Here is a 13906-nt window from a genome sequence, read left to right on the forward strand (position 1 = left end):
CAAATCAACAAATAAAAAAAAATTGTTTACCTATGACAGTGATGGCTAACCTTTTCTGGACCGAGTGTCCAAAGTGCGTACGTGCGTGAGTGAATGTGTGCGTGCACGCTGAACACCCCAAATGCAATGTGCCTGTGGGGCCCCGCAAGTGCTCCCCGTACATGCGTGTGTGCCCCCCCCCATGTACCCCATCCTGCGCATGCACGGCAGAGACCCAAAGACCAGCTGGAGGTGTCCGCGCATGCACGGCAGAGCTGAACTGGGGCAATGGCTCGCATGCCCACAGAGAGGGTGCTGCGTGTCACCTCTGGCACGCATGCCATAGGTTCGTCATCACGGACCTATGACATACATTCCCGAACTGGATGACTATTTTATAATACAATGTGTTGTGAAGATCACTGCTATATAATGAGAAAACAGGATTAAATTCTCTAACAGTTTTAGCTTTAGTTTTAGATGCAAAAGTGTCTTTATAATTTCATTTTTCCAGGATTGCTCTTGGAACAGAGCCCAAAGAAATTGAAATACTGGTTTACCGCATGCCCATGGGATGTTTAGATCCATTTATGCTTTTGTGCACCATAAGGGCACTTTAAAAGGAAAAGGTCTAGCTTGACGTGAAAGAAATTCCTCACAGCTCCTCCCTTCCCTATTGCTTTATACATTCTCCACCTGCTTACACCAATGTTACTGTGGAGAGAAAAGCAGAAATTTCCAGCCTAGGTTTGCATGTGTGTGTGTATGTGAATAAAACAAAAGAACATGAGAGAGAGGGGAGGCATGCAGATTTGGTTTCCAGATTTGGGCTGCTTGGAGACACAATATGAAATAAATATTTTAAGGAGATGAAGAGTATGTTTCCCTTTAAGCTAAATAGCTTAAGCAGTTGAAATCTAATAGAAATAGTAGCTGGCTAGATGTGCCTGAAATTACAGCAGGTGATATAGGCGCAAAGAAGGCCTTGACAAGGCTAGGAGAGTCAGCAGCACCTGAGGAGTCAAAACCAGGGATTATCCAGGGATTATCCAGCAACAGTCAGGCTTTTGAAGAGGCTTGTCAACAGATTTGGCCTGGGAGGCCAGAAACAGGCCAACAGGAAGGGCCAGGCAGTACAGAGAGTCCTCGGCTTATAAAAACAATTGAGCCCCAAATTTCCATTGCTAAAACAGTTAAGTGAGTTTTGCCCCATTTTACGACCTTTCTCGCCAACATTGTCAAGTGTTATGTCGGCATATTTACAGTTCTAACAGCCTCCGGTCTGTTGCCAGGCTTTGTGATTGGTTCTGGCGCGAGCAGCTGAAAAGGAGGGAAATCCCTCCCTCCTGATTGGTTGAACAGTTTCTGACAGCGGAGTATTTAAGCGGCTGTCAGACTCTGACTTGTGGGTTATTATTGTTGTAGTTGATTTTAAATAAAGTTGAGTTAGAGCAACCAAGCCTCTGTCAGTGTTTGCCCACATATTTTACACTGGCGACGAAGGTGGGATCGTCGTGAGGCGACGGTTGCTGATTACCAGGGAGCCGCTAGTAAGGAAATTCCCAAAAATGACATCGGGGCTCCCCGCGTTTACCCCATTTGACAGTGCGTCAGAAACCTGGGAAGATTACCTCGAGAGATTTGAGTGCTTTCTACAGGCCAATGATCTCTCTGAGGTGTCCAGTGCCAGGAAGCGGGGCTATTTCCTTAGCGCTTGTGGCAGAGAAGTTTTCGGGACAGCCAGGTCTTTGGCCGCACCTCAGCCAGTTTTCACAATGCCGTGGGAGACGCTTATGGAGAAACTCAAGCATCACTACTCTCCTGCCCCATCAAAGATCGCGCGGCGCCACGCATTTCATCAGAGGGCACAAAGAGAGGGAGAGTCTATAAACGAATACGTGTCAGCGCTAAGAACGGCTGCTCGGCATTGTGAGTTTCGGGAGCTGGATGAGATGCTCCTCGATCAGTTAGTATGTGGGGTGAGAAATCTGAAGCTGCAGGAGAGGCTGCTGGCCCGTCCCGAGTTAACTCTTTCCATCGCGCTGGACGAGGCGCGGGCCACCGAGATGTCCGCCAAGTCTGCAGCCGAAATTCAGCGTTTCCAGTCGGGGTCGGCAGGCCATTCTTCCGTTAATTTCGGGGCGGCAGATTTTGACGACAATGGGAATCGTGGCGATGATGTCAGCCGCCTCAAGTCCATCCAGCGCAAGACGTGGTCTCCTGCACCCAAGAATCTCCAAGGCTGTTGCTTGGGCTGTGGCGGTTCACACAATCGATCAGAATGCAAGTTTAAAACTGCCGTCTGCCGGCGTTGCCAGAAGCGTGGGCACTTGTCAAGGGTCTGCCGCGCCGTGTTTCCTGCCGCGTCTACCGCTGGGGAGCCGAGTTACAAGCGACAGAAGAGCGGGCATTCGGGCCGCCGTGAGAAGGAGAGAGGGAGAGAGGGCAACTCTTTCGCGATTTCCCAAGATGCTGAGGTGGCTGCAGTTGCCATCAGCCACGCATCCTCCCCGTTCTCTGACAGTAAGATTCACGTGACTGTCCAGCTGGAGGGTGTTCCCTGTAAAATGGAAGTGGACACGGGATCCTCCAGGTCGCTGATTGCTTGGCCCACACTCAAGGCTCTGTTGCCCACTATTCAGAAACGGCGGCTGCAGCCTTGTCACATTGTGTTAAGGGACTATCAGGGGAATGCCATTCCAACTTTGGGTTGTGGGTCTTTCCATGTTTCCTATGGGTCATTTTCGGGCCATCTGGCCCTTGTCATTGTTAAGAACAGCCTCCCTTCATTATTGGGCCTTGATTGGTTTGCTGCCCTCCATTTGGGTATTTCTGGGGTCCACTCCATGAGGTCTAATATATCAGATATCATTCTTCAGGAATTTGCAGATGTATTTGATGGCCGCCTGGGAAAATACAAGGGCCTCCCTATTTCCTTTAATTTAGACCCCCAGGTAGCACCTATTAGGCTCAAGCCGCGGAGGGTGCCCTTGGCGCTGCGGCCCAGGGTTGACAAGGAGTTGGATAAGCTCATCGCTCAGGGGGTCCTACAACCAGTAGAGCATGCCAACTGGGAGACCCCTATTGTAATTCCCCTGAAACAGGACGGTTCAATTAGGATATGTGCTGATTACAAGGCGACTTTAAATAGGGCCCTCCAAACTAACCACTACCCAGTGCCAGTGGTTCAGCACTTGCTTCACTCCTTGGGCCGAGGGAAGGTTTTCGCCAAGCTGGACCTAGCCCAGGCCTATCAGCAACTTCCTGTTGATAGTTCCACGGCTATGGCTCAAACAATCATCACACACCGGGGCGCTTTTAAGTGCAACCGGTTGCAATTTGGTGTTAGCGTGGCCCCAGGAATCTTCCAGAGCCTCATGGAGCGACTGCTCCATGGGTTAGGAGGTGTAGTTCCCTACTTTGATGACGTTCTGATAGCGGCTGCTGATCAGAACGACCTCATCCTTAAACTCAGGGCTGTACTCTCCAGGATCAGGAAGGCGGGGCTAAAATTAAAAAAAGAGAAGTGTCGCTTGGGGGTTTCCCAGGTGGAATTTTTAGGATTCCTTATTGATGCTTCTGGCATTCACCCGGCCCCTGCCAAGGTAGCGGCTATTAAGCACGCCCCTGCACCCACATCCAAGGCACAACTGCAAGCGTTCCTTGGCCTTCTTAATTTTTACGCCATTTTTCTACCGCACAAGGCCTCTGTTGCGGAGCCCCTCCATCGGCTCCTGGATTCCAAAACCCCTTGGTGCTGGGACAAGCATGCTGCCGCTTCGTTCCAGGCAGTCAAAGAACTTCTTTCATCCGACTCTGTCCTGGTACAGTACGATGGCTCGCTGCCTCTGTCCTTGACGTGCGACGCCTCTCCCTACGGGGTAGGGGCTGTCCTGAGTCATATTTTGCCATCTGGAGCGGAGGCTCCCATCGCTTACTACTCCAGGACTTTGTCGCATGCTGAGAGGAACTACAGCCAGCTCGACCGTGAGGCTTTGGCGGCTGTAGCTGGAATCAAACGATTCCATGATTACATCTATGGTAGGTTTTTTTACCTGGTCACTGACCATAAGCCTCTTTTAGGGTTGTTGGCTGGTGACAGGCAGACTCCCCAAATATTGTCGCCGCGCATGTCGCGTTGGGTGGAATTCCTTTCCGCTTACTCGTACCAATTGTCATACAAACCGGGTAAGGCTATTGCCCACGCTGATGCCCTCAGCCGCTGTCCGCTTCCCTTGCCTGTCGGTGACCCCGCCCCCACAGCACCAGTTCTTCTCGTTGATGACCTGCCTTCCCTGCTCACTGCGGATGATGTGCGGGCCCGATCATCAGTTGACCCGGTTCTTTCTCGGGTCCTGGATTGGGTGCGCAGGGGCTGGCCTGACAATCATGAGTCTGCTGAATTTATGCCCTTCTTCCGCAGACGCCATGAGCTGTCAGTCCTCCAGGGCTGCCTCTTATGGGGAAATAGAGTAATCGTGCCCACGGCCCTCAGAAACCAAGTCTTGGCTGGTCTTCACGCAGCCCACCCGGGGGTGGTGCGGATGAAGGCTCTCGGCAGGAGCTACGTGTGGTGGCCTAACTTTGACCAACAGGTCGAAGACTGTGTAGCTCGCTGCCGCACTTGCCAAGCTACTCGCCCAGCTCCCCCTGCTGCACCCGTGCAGGAATGGGAACCACCACGGGCGCCTTGGGCTAGGATACACTTGGACCTTGCTGGTCCCTTCCAGGGCCAGACCTTCCTAATAGCGGTGGATGCCCATTCCAAGTGGGTTGAGTTGTCCTTAATGCACTCCACAACGTCTTCGGCCGTTATTAGGGTGGTAGAAGGTTGGTTTGCGACCCATGGGCTACCTGATGTTATTGTTACGGATAATGGGCCGCAGTTTACTTCGGCACCCTTTCAGATGTTCCTAGCCCGTTTGGGGATCCGCCATGCTCAGACTGCCCCGCAACATCCGGCTGCTAATGGACAAGCTGAACGGGCCGTCCATTCAGCCAAAGAGGCTCTGCGTAGGTTAGGGTCCACCGATTGGCATCACAAGATCCACCAATACCTGTTGGCGCAGCACACCACCCCTTGTGCCACCACCAAACAAAGCCCCGCAGAGTTGCTAATGGGTAGGAGGCTAAGAACGACCCTGGATCGCTTACACCCAAGTTACACCCATGGCCCACCTGCAGGGACACGGTTTCCCCCTAGGGTTTTTGGGTTGGGGGAAAGAGTTTATGCACTTAATTTTGACAGAGACCCCCGTTGGCTGCCGGGACAGATTCTTCAAATAACTGGACCCTATTCTTATAGGGTCCTTCTCACCGACGGAAGAATTTGGAGGCGGCATGTCAACCAACTACGGAGACGGGCTGCAGAATTAGACACTCGACCTTCCCCTGACCCGTCAACACCCACAGCCTCGCACCATCCAGATAGTCCTCCTCCCAGACCGGAGGCCGGCCGGCCTCAACTGTCCAGATCGTTCGCGCCGGTGGTCTTACCTGACAGCTCCGCTCCGGCGGTGAGTTCAAGTCCTGGACAGGATCCACTTCCGGTTGAGCAGAAGCGGGCAGGCGAGGCATCGCCAACCGTACCAACAAGTTCACCAAGTATAAGACAGTCTGGGAGGCAGCGTCAACGTCCCGCGTACTTGGAGGACTACGAGTGCGCATTCCGGGTGTGAAGGGGTGTTATGTCGGCATATTTACAGTTCTAACAGCCTCCGGTCTGTTGCCAGGCTTTGTGATTGGTTCTGGCGCGAGCAGCTGAAAAGGAGGGAAATCCCTCCCTCCTGATTGGTTGAACAGTTTCTGACAGCGGAGTATTTAAGCGGCTGTCAGACTCTGACTTGTGGGTTATTATTGTTGTAGTTGATTTTAAATAAAGTTGAGTTAGAGCAACCAAGCCTCTGTCAGTGTTTGCCCACATATTTTACATCAAGTGAATCACTGCAGTTGTTAAATTAGTAACATGGCTGTTAAGTGAATCTGGCTTCCCCTTTTGACTTTGCTTGTCAGAAGGTCGCAAAAGGTGATCACATGACACTGGGATACTGCAACCGTCATAAATATGAATCGGTTACCAAGCATCTGAATTTTGATTATGGGGAGACTATGGGGATGCTACAATGGTTGTAAGAGTGAAAAACACTCATAAGTCACATTTTTCTGTGCCATTGTAACTTCAGTCACTAAGCGAATGGTTGTAAACAACACAGCACAGCACAGCAAAAGGCCCTCCTCCTTAGGAGGAGCCTGTGGCCTAACAAGAGGCCCCTTTTGGCAAGGCCAGCTAAAGAGGCCTTGTGGGAGCCATTTCCTGAAGAGACTCCCATGGCAGAAAATGGCTGCCAGCTACTCAAAAAGTGGAGATTGCTTAGACAGAGTTCCTAGGAAAAGATGGTGTGTGGCAGTGGGCTGTGGTGTAGGGAAGGCTAAGGTTAGAGCCAACACTAGGCTCATATGCTTATAGCCTCCACGGGCATTAGCTAGGAAGCTGTAGTTGGTTATAAAATTTGGGGCTTTCTCCACTTTACTCTAAGGTTGCTGAGATAGAGAAAAACTGCCTTAGAAGCTAGTTTGGGGAGAATTATGCATTTTGTATGATTTTGTATGGTTTCCTAGGGTAAAACCTTTCATAAGTCATTCAAAAGATGTTTTTGGTGATTGGGAGGTTAATTATTGTCAGCTGAGTTGAATGTCAATGGGCAACTACTGTGTCTTTCCCAGTAGAGTTGCTATGGAAAGATGAGGAGGTCACCTAGTTGCAATATCCTGAGGAAGGAGTGAATTACAGTGGCATATGATCTTGATTTAAAGGAACAGTGGATTATTTGTTCAGCACTCGTTAAAAAAAATTAAAAAAAAGCAATCTTGGAAATACACAAAATGACGTAGAGCCAACTGAAGCATTTTGGCTGAAGTCAACAAGCACAGTATTAGGTTATGAGGGAAAATTTATGGAATCCAGTCTCACACCCCACAGCCCCCCATTTCATTTTGTTCATGCAACGCAATTCCCTGCAGTTCCATTTGCACCCTCAAAATCTGTAATGAGACTAGAGGCACAAATTCTGCAGGTAAAAACAAACCATTAGGTTCAGCTCATCTTTGTGTACAGACCAGCTACTATATAAACAGGTTGATCTCATTATCTAGTCCCATGAAAAAAGGGCCTAACAGTTTTGTGATACTGAAATGACTTGATGAGCGTCACTCAGCAAAATATAGTCCACCAGTTAAATGCTTTAAATCTGGGATCAGTGATGCAGCACCCGTGGGTTATTTCTTAACCATCCTTTTAGAGTCGGCAAAGGATTTCTGCTCCTCCAGATTAGATTTAATATTAAAACTTTGGTTAAGTGGATCTTTTGCCAGCATCTCCCCACTTTTCTAATATAGCAAGTTTTTAAATACAAGGGCCTTATAGAGGAGATGGGAAAATTTAATAAATAGATAAGTCAATGTAAGGCATACCAATTTGAATACAGTTTTTTCACTGAATTTAACAGTAATAGTTTCACCTAAAATGGGATAAGTATTTAGGACAAAATTTTATGTGCTACTGCTTTACTTTGAAGTAAAAAATGTTAAAAACAGAAGACACAGCTTTTTATAAATTAAATCAAAATGGCTCCATTCTTTAAATGAGAAAATTCTTCGATTACAGTTGAAGCATATTCCCTCCAAGAGCCAAAACAATTTTAGCTTACAGAACAATTCCTCTCACCTGTCTGCTGGCTCAATAAAAGCAGACTATATTTAATAATAACCTTATATCTATATCTGTTTCATGACTAACAAAATTAGAAAGAAAACAAGAACCACGTCTCCCTTTTATGACCTTTTAAAAACTTATGAATAATGCAATATATGAACATGTGAAAATGGGTTCTGGCGTATCCTGCCTTTTACCAAGGCCTGTTTAACATTTAATAGCCCCACATCTCCTCTTGTGTGTTGCTGGCAACAAATTCAACCTAGACACACTCACCTCAATTAAGCAATAAATTAGACATGTGTCTTCCTTATCTCTCTCTGTATAGATGAAAGAATATAAGTTTTAATTAGTCAACCACCTCCAGCATGAAGTTTCCCCATTGGGTCCCCAAGACATCTGGCAGAGCCAGGTCTTAAGGCTCTTACGAAACCTCAGGAGGTGGGACCCAATCTCACCTCAGGGGTAAGATATTCCAGAGGTCAGAAGTCACAGCAAAGGAGGCTCTTCTCCTGGAACCCACCAGCCAGATTTTTTTTTGACTGATGGGATCTGCAATATGCCACCTCTGCCAGCACTGGTGGGGTGGGCCAGTCCCATTGGGAAAGACAGGAATTACTGTGGGAATTGAATTTGAAAGTAGAATTGGAAGGCTTTGACCAAACCATTGGCATAAGCACTATTGTTTAATTATACATTGTTTATCCCCAAATATCCTGAGGCTTGGCCTAGGGAGCTTTTACTGCCTAGTCTTGTGGCAGTAGTAATGAGGGACATCCCAGGGGTAAGTAAAAAAAATAATAATTGGTATCTGTGACTAAGCAACTCATGTAAAAAATGAGTGGAACTTTATGATCATGAATGCTATGTTGACTTATTGATCCCACCTGCAATACCCCCAATAATGTTGTCATGGATTACCAGAATAAGAGGAAGTGAATTTTAAAATATTGGAAGTCAATCACCTTGGTGGTTTTTAAATGATTAAAAGTAAAGGTTTCCCCTGTCCAGTTGTGTCTGGCTCTAGGTGGAGGTGTTTGTTTTGGTTCCTTAGATGAAGGAGCCAACATTAGCCAAAGACATTTCCGTGGTCATGTGGCCAGCATGATTATACACCGAGGTGCATGGAACTTTCCCACTGAAGTGGTACCTATTTATTCACATTTGCATGCTTTTGAACTGCTCAATTGGCAGGAGCTGGGGCAAGTATTGGGAGCTCACTCGATTGCACAGCACTCGGGCCTTTGAACCCGTGCTTTCCAGCTGACAAGCTCATGTCTTTAACTGCTGAGGCATTATGCCCCCTTATTAATAATTATCAAAACAATTTTCTCTTGAATCATTCCTTCCCTTCTCAACATGCACAGTAGAACTAGAACCCTCTTTGTCTATAGTACTTGCAAACTACTGTAGTAGAGCTTCCCTGTCTCGACTTCACATTAGCAGAATTTATATACAGTAGCTGTTTGTACCTAGTAATCTGCCATGTGGAATGAAAAGCAAAGCCCTGTACCTGTAGTTCACTTCACATCTCATAAAAAGCTGGGTTCCATATCTGAGCAGCAAAAAACTGGATAATCACCCGATGGCAGCAAAGAGCTGTTTTCTGTTCCACTTTGCTACCATCTGATGATTATCCAGATTTTTGCAGGCCATATTTGGTAGCTCTAATAAAGAAAATGGGCAGCAAACTTTTGTTCTTCTTGATTCTGGCTAGCACCAAACTGAGGTTATCAAATTATGCAGCCTGCCTTCCCTTAATCTTTCAGATATATACGGTATAGGCTTCTGTATATAGGCTTTTATGTGTCTTTCAGCCCCTTCTCCAGGATAGGGAGCGTGATTTTATAAAAGGCCACAACTAGCAGAGAGGCTTTATGCTATTATTTACTGATATGACTATGCAGTTTAATTTTAATAGTCTGAATCAACTACCAAGTGCTCCTTGAATCCAAATTCCCAGAAAGTTGCTGTGTTCATATGTTACAGTAGAAACAATGACCAATTTAATTACACCTCAATGCCTAGTACATTTATTATGACAACAACATTTATTAACTATAGTCCACATTATAATTGTCATGCCAGGCACATCCCAACAGCCAAGACTGCAAAGAATCCTCCCCAAATTTTATAGTTCAAGGTAATCTATTTTTTTCCCAGTAGTCCTACTTGCACAGCTTTGATTCTCTTTCTCTGTCAAATGACTCATCAAGAAGGCAATTCAAGATACCCTGGTCGTATCTATAATCAAGATATCTCTCTACTTAGCTATGATAATAAAATATAGGATTGTACTTATTTACCATCTAATAGGTAGTAAATGAAAATTTATCCTCTGATAGATTTTGAATCTGCTTCTGTATTTTAGGTTTATTTTTTAACACACTTGCTTTTTATTCTATACAATTTGCTTAGTTTCTTTCATCCCTATTTCCATAACTCTAATTATGGAATAGGACTTAAAAGTGGTCATTAACTGTAAGAAAACCATACTATTACCTTCTCCCCAGCCTATCTGACCAAGAAAAATACTTCAAAACCACAGGCCCATCTACATTCTCTATTAATACTAGCTCTTTAGATCTGCTGATGATTTCAGTTCATTTGTACAGTTGTCACCTTTCTTATGTGCATATGCTCCATACTTACATTATTTATAAGCAATGTACATTTGCCAATCATTAGACAGATCCAACTTTAGTCAATTAGCAATTAATAATTTCTTCTCAATTTGCAATAACAGACTGAACAAACTAACCGCACTCTCTCTGGGTTTGAAATAGGTCAAATAGAACTATATGCTATCTGCAAAAATTCAGCAATAGCTAGATAATAACAGAGGTTCTAGAAAACTCATTAAAATATGGTTCATTTTTGTATCAGTATAAGCAAAGCGAACATAGCCACAGTCAGCTTTCTGTAAGACATTTCCCTAAAACATTCCAAGTAGTTTGCAATCAGAAAGAAGGCCAAAGGAAAGAGGAGAAACAGCGCTCAATAATTCAAAATACAGCAATCTGTCTTCAACCTCAGCAAAGACCAATAATATGAAAGTTCAACTGGTGCTTATTCACAAAACCCATTGCTAACCGAAAACTTCACCGGTTGATTTTTTCTGCCTGCCATCATCGTGCTTATGCTGTTGAAAGCAAAAGGCATGAAAACTGAGGGAAACAAGCCATCCCCGCAAATAAAGGACCAACACCCCACCTTCGTATCTACCTAGGGTCTTTGGCTTCGCTCCTCCTTCTCCGCATGTGCTGCGCATCCATCGCACCCGGCAGGGAAGCGCTTGTCAGATCTGAACTGGCTACGAGAGATTTTCCTCTGAAAAATCCAGAGGGCGCTTGAAGCCGGCCTTCTTCTTTTCTCCCCAGCTTGAAAGCCAGTGGCTTGCAGTCTTTATAATAGAAACGTAGTTCTGTTATGCTTCGGAGCAACCCCTCCTGCCGGGTTGGACTCCACCTCTTCTAGCTTCTTCAAAGGGGCCGCTTCTAGAGGGATCGGCTACAAGAAAGTGCCGCTGTGAAGCGGCGTCTTGGCTCTTCCCTGCCCACCAACTTTGGCCAGGAGCCCCTTTGCGTCTGATCAGGGTGTGGCGCGAGTCCAGAGGGAGCTTTTAGGTTTAAACGCAAGCGGAAAAGACCCAAGCCAGGGTCTTAAATCAATTTACTGCGTGTCTGAAACGCCCAAGACTAATACATTCTTTCTTTTCTCTCTGTTTCCTTCTGGCTGGAAGGAAGACTGAACAGTTCCTGACTGGATCCATCAACCAAGAGGAAGAAGAAAGCGTGAGAGGTTTTTTTTTTTTTTTTTTTTTTTTTAGGAAAGATGGGTTCATTTAATTATTAGTGTTCTCCGCATTACATTTACAAGTTCTGCCATTGGGAGGGGAGGATAAATCCATAAGGGTTTCAACAGGGCTGGTTGGCAGGTAGCATAAAAATTAAATTCTCGGGAAGAACTTAAAAGTGGTTCAGGGAAAAGAAAACATGCAGCCATCTCTTATGCTGAATAGCAAATACCTAATGTATGAATTAAGCCATAGTTATTCTGTTTTTTTTAAAAAAATCATAATTTATCTTTTATGTGCATAGATACATACCCATCAAAGACAATTTTAATTGTTCAGTCTAGAAATTATTTTAGTTCTTCCATTTTCAGCAAAAAGTCTAGGTTTAGTATTCCATAAAATATCTGTCATTTTATCTTCCATCGTGATAACTTCAATATATAAGCATTTTATACACATCTAATAACCTTGCTGGACAACAAAAGAGTATCCTTTTGTATGAATTTATCTATCATAGATACATTATTTTGAAGTGGTTTAACAGTTCCTCTTTTTCCTTTCATAACTATAAATCACCCCAAGTTGTAAGGTTTTAATGATGAGGGTGGGAAAATTGTACTTTCAGGCTTTCAAAATTCTGTTAATATATCTTTTTCTATTGGGCACAGTGACTCAGCGGTTAAGACACTGGCTTTGTCAGCTGGAAACCCAGCAGGCAGGTTCGAGACCCAAGTGCCACGTGACAGGGTTAGCACCTGTCCTTGCCCCAGTTCCTGCCAACCTAGCAGTTTGAAAGCATACAAATACAAGTAAATAGTACCATTTTGGTGGGAAGATAACAGCGCTCTGTATGGTCATGCTGGCTATGACCGCAGACTTGTCTTTGGACAGCGCTGGCTGAATGGTCTTGAAATGGAGATCAGCACTGCCCCCTAGAGTTGGCAACAACTAGCCGAGGGGCCACAGGGGCTCCTTGCCTTTTATCTTTTTAATAAGATAGAATTATCTCATCTGATTCTGTTTCCTGTCTGGTCTGCCTATTAAGGCTAACGATCATTTTCGCACTCTTTAGTAATAAACATTGTTATATATATCAAATTTACAATCTGTAAAAGGGGAGTAAAACATTAAAGAGGCTTCCCCCCCCCCATGTTCTTAACACTGGTGCCATCCAGCACTCTGTACTTCTGTGATCACATGATCTTTTCAGAACTTCATGTTTCTCTTCTGTTTATCTCTTTAACAGTCTGTCAATCAGACTGTTAAAGCTTCCTTAATTAATATATTCTTTCTTTCCCACAGAAATATACTGTACATTATCTGTAATTTAAAAAAGCATTTTAAAGAGGCAATATTCCAAATTTAATTGTCCCTTTAGGCTGTTTTTTAAATTTTCTTATTCTAAGCTCCCAGTAAGACTTTTGCATTTAATTCTTTTAAAAAAATGTGTAACTGGCATTTTCATTTTTTAACTTTATTCTTTTGTGGATTGAAGATAAACTCATGCAAACAGCTTTAAGTATTCTCAAGGCTTCTTTACATGTTAAATGTGCTTTAGAAAGTGGATCAGACGGGCATCCTTTAAACAGAATTTGCACAAAGCTTTAAGCATGATATACAATATTGAAATTGGCGTGATGCCATCTAGTAGAAGATGGTAGTTTACATCTGGGTGTATGGGTGATCTTGGGGATTGAGGGGAAATGATGTGCCTAGGAAATAAACACACAAGAGAAAGGGAGGAGCTTCCAGGGGCTTGATGTTAAAAAACTGAGAGAATCCACACTAACTTCAGTAAAGAGATGGCAGTAGGTCTGTACTTTTAAGGCTTGCAAGATTCTACTAATGTATCCTTACACTAAATGTAGTCATCTTCTACAGCCTTGGGAAGGCTGATACGTAGTTTCTTTTCCTATGGGCTTCCTCATGTGGACCTCATCCCCACCTCTGGAGCTCATGTAGATGATTTAATGGCTGCTTTTTTGTCTGGAAAAGCTCTGTTACCTCAGGCATATTGTCTGACCATTGGTCTTTGCCTCTGCATTATCCTCGGTATTTCTCAGAGACATACTGTACTAGTCTGCCATGTTTCTATCCAGAAGTCAGACAAGATCAAACCAACTTGATGGTACATAATCAATCAATCTACATGTGTTGATCATGTGTATATTCTATTCACACAGTACCTCAATATTTAAGGTAGATTTTTTAAAAAAGCAAAGTTAACCAGTGTAATACTAGGTATCAACCAGAATTAATAACTAATGTAAAACATCCAAAGTTACAAAAAAGTTTCAGATGGGTAGATAAGTCATTTTAATCTTTATAGTAGTACAAATCTATCACATCTGTTATGATACACACACATTTTGAGGACATTTCACTTAATGAACGGCATAGTTTATGTATTAAAACTGTGC

At 44.5% G+C, this 13906-nt stretch overlaps 1 protein-coding gene across 4 annotated transcripts in view; it reads right to left on the reverse strand.

Annotated features, from left to right (window-relative positions):
- The window catches only part of TTC39A (tetratricopeptide repeat domain 39A), a 51358-nt gene extending 39946 nt beyond the window's left edge, over positions 1–11412 (reverse strand). For 2 of the 4 annotated variants that reach the window (XM_087891066.1, XM_087891065.1), the window contains exon 1: positions 7967–8091. Coding sequence is in view for 2 of the 4 variants with exons in the window: in XM_034415067.2 (XP_034270958.1) it covers positions 10916–10965 (50 nt within the window). In the remaining 2 variants the exon portion in view is untranslated. Of the gene's footprint in view, positions 1–7966; positions 8092–10915 lie in introns of those variants that run through there. The other 2 variants (XM_034415067.2, XM_034415068.2) reach the window with 2 other exon arrangements.
- Between the last annotated feature and the right edge of the window lie 2494 nt (positions 11413–13906).

The sequence above is a fragment of the Pantherophis guttatus genome, chromosome 3 (genome assembly GCF_059756535.1).
Source record: "Pantherophis guttatus breed Tessera chromosome 3, ASM5975653v1, whole genome shotgun sequence".
Classification (NCBI taxonomy): domain Eukaryota; kingdom Metazoa; phylum Chordata; class Lepidosauria; order Squamata; family Colubridae; genus Pantherophis; species Pantherophis guttatus.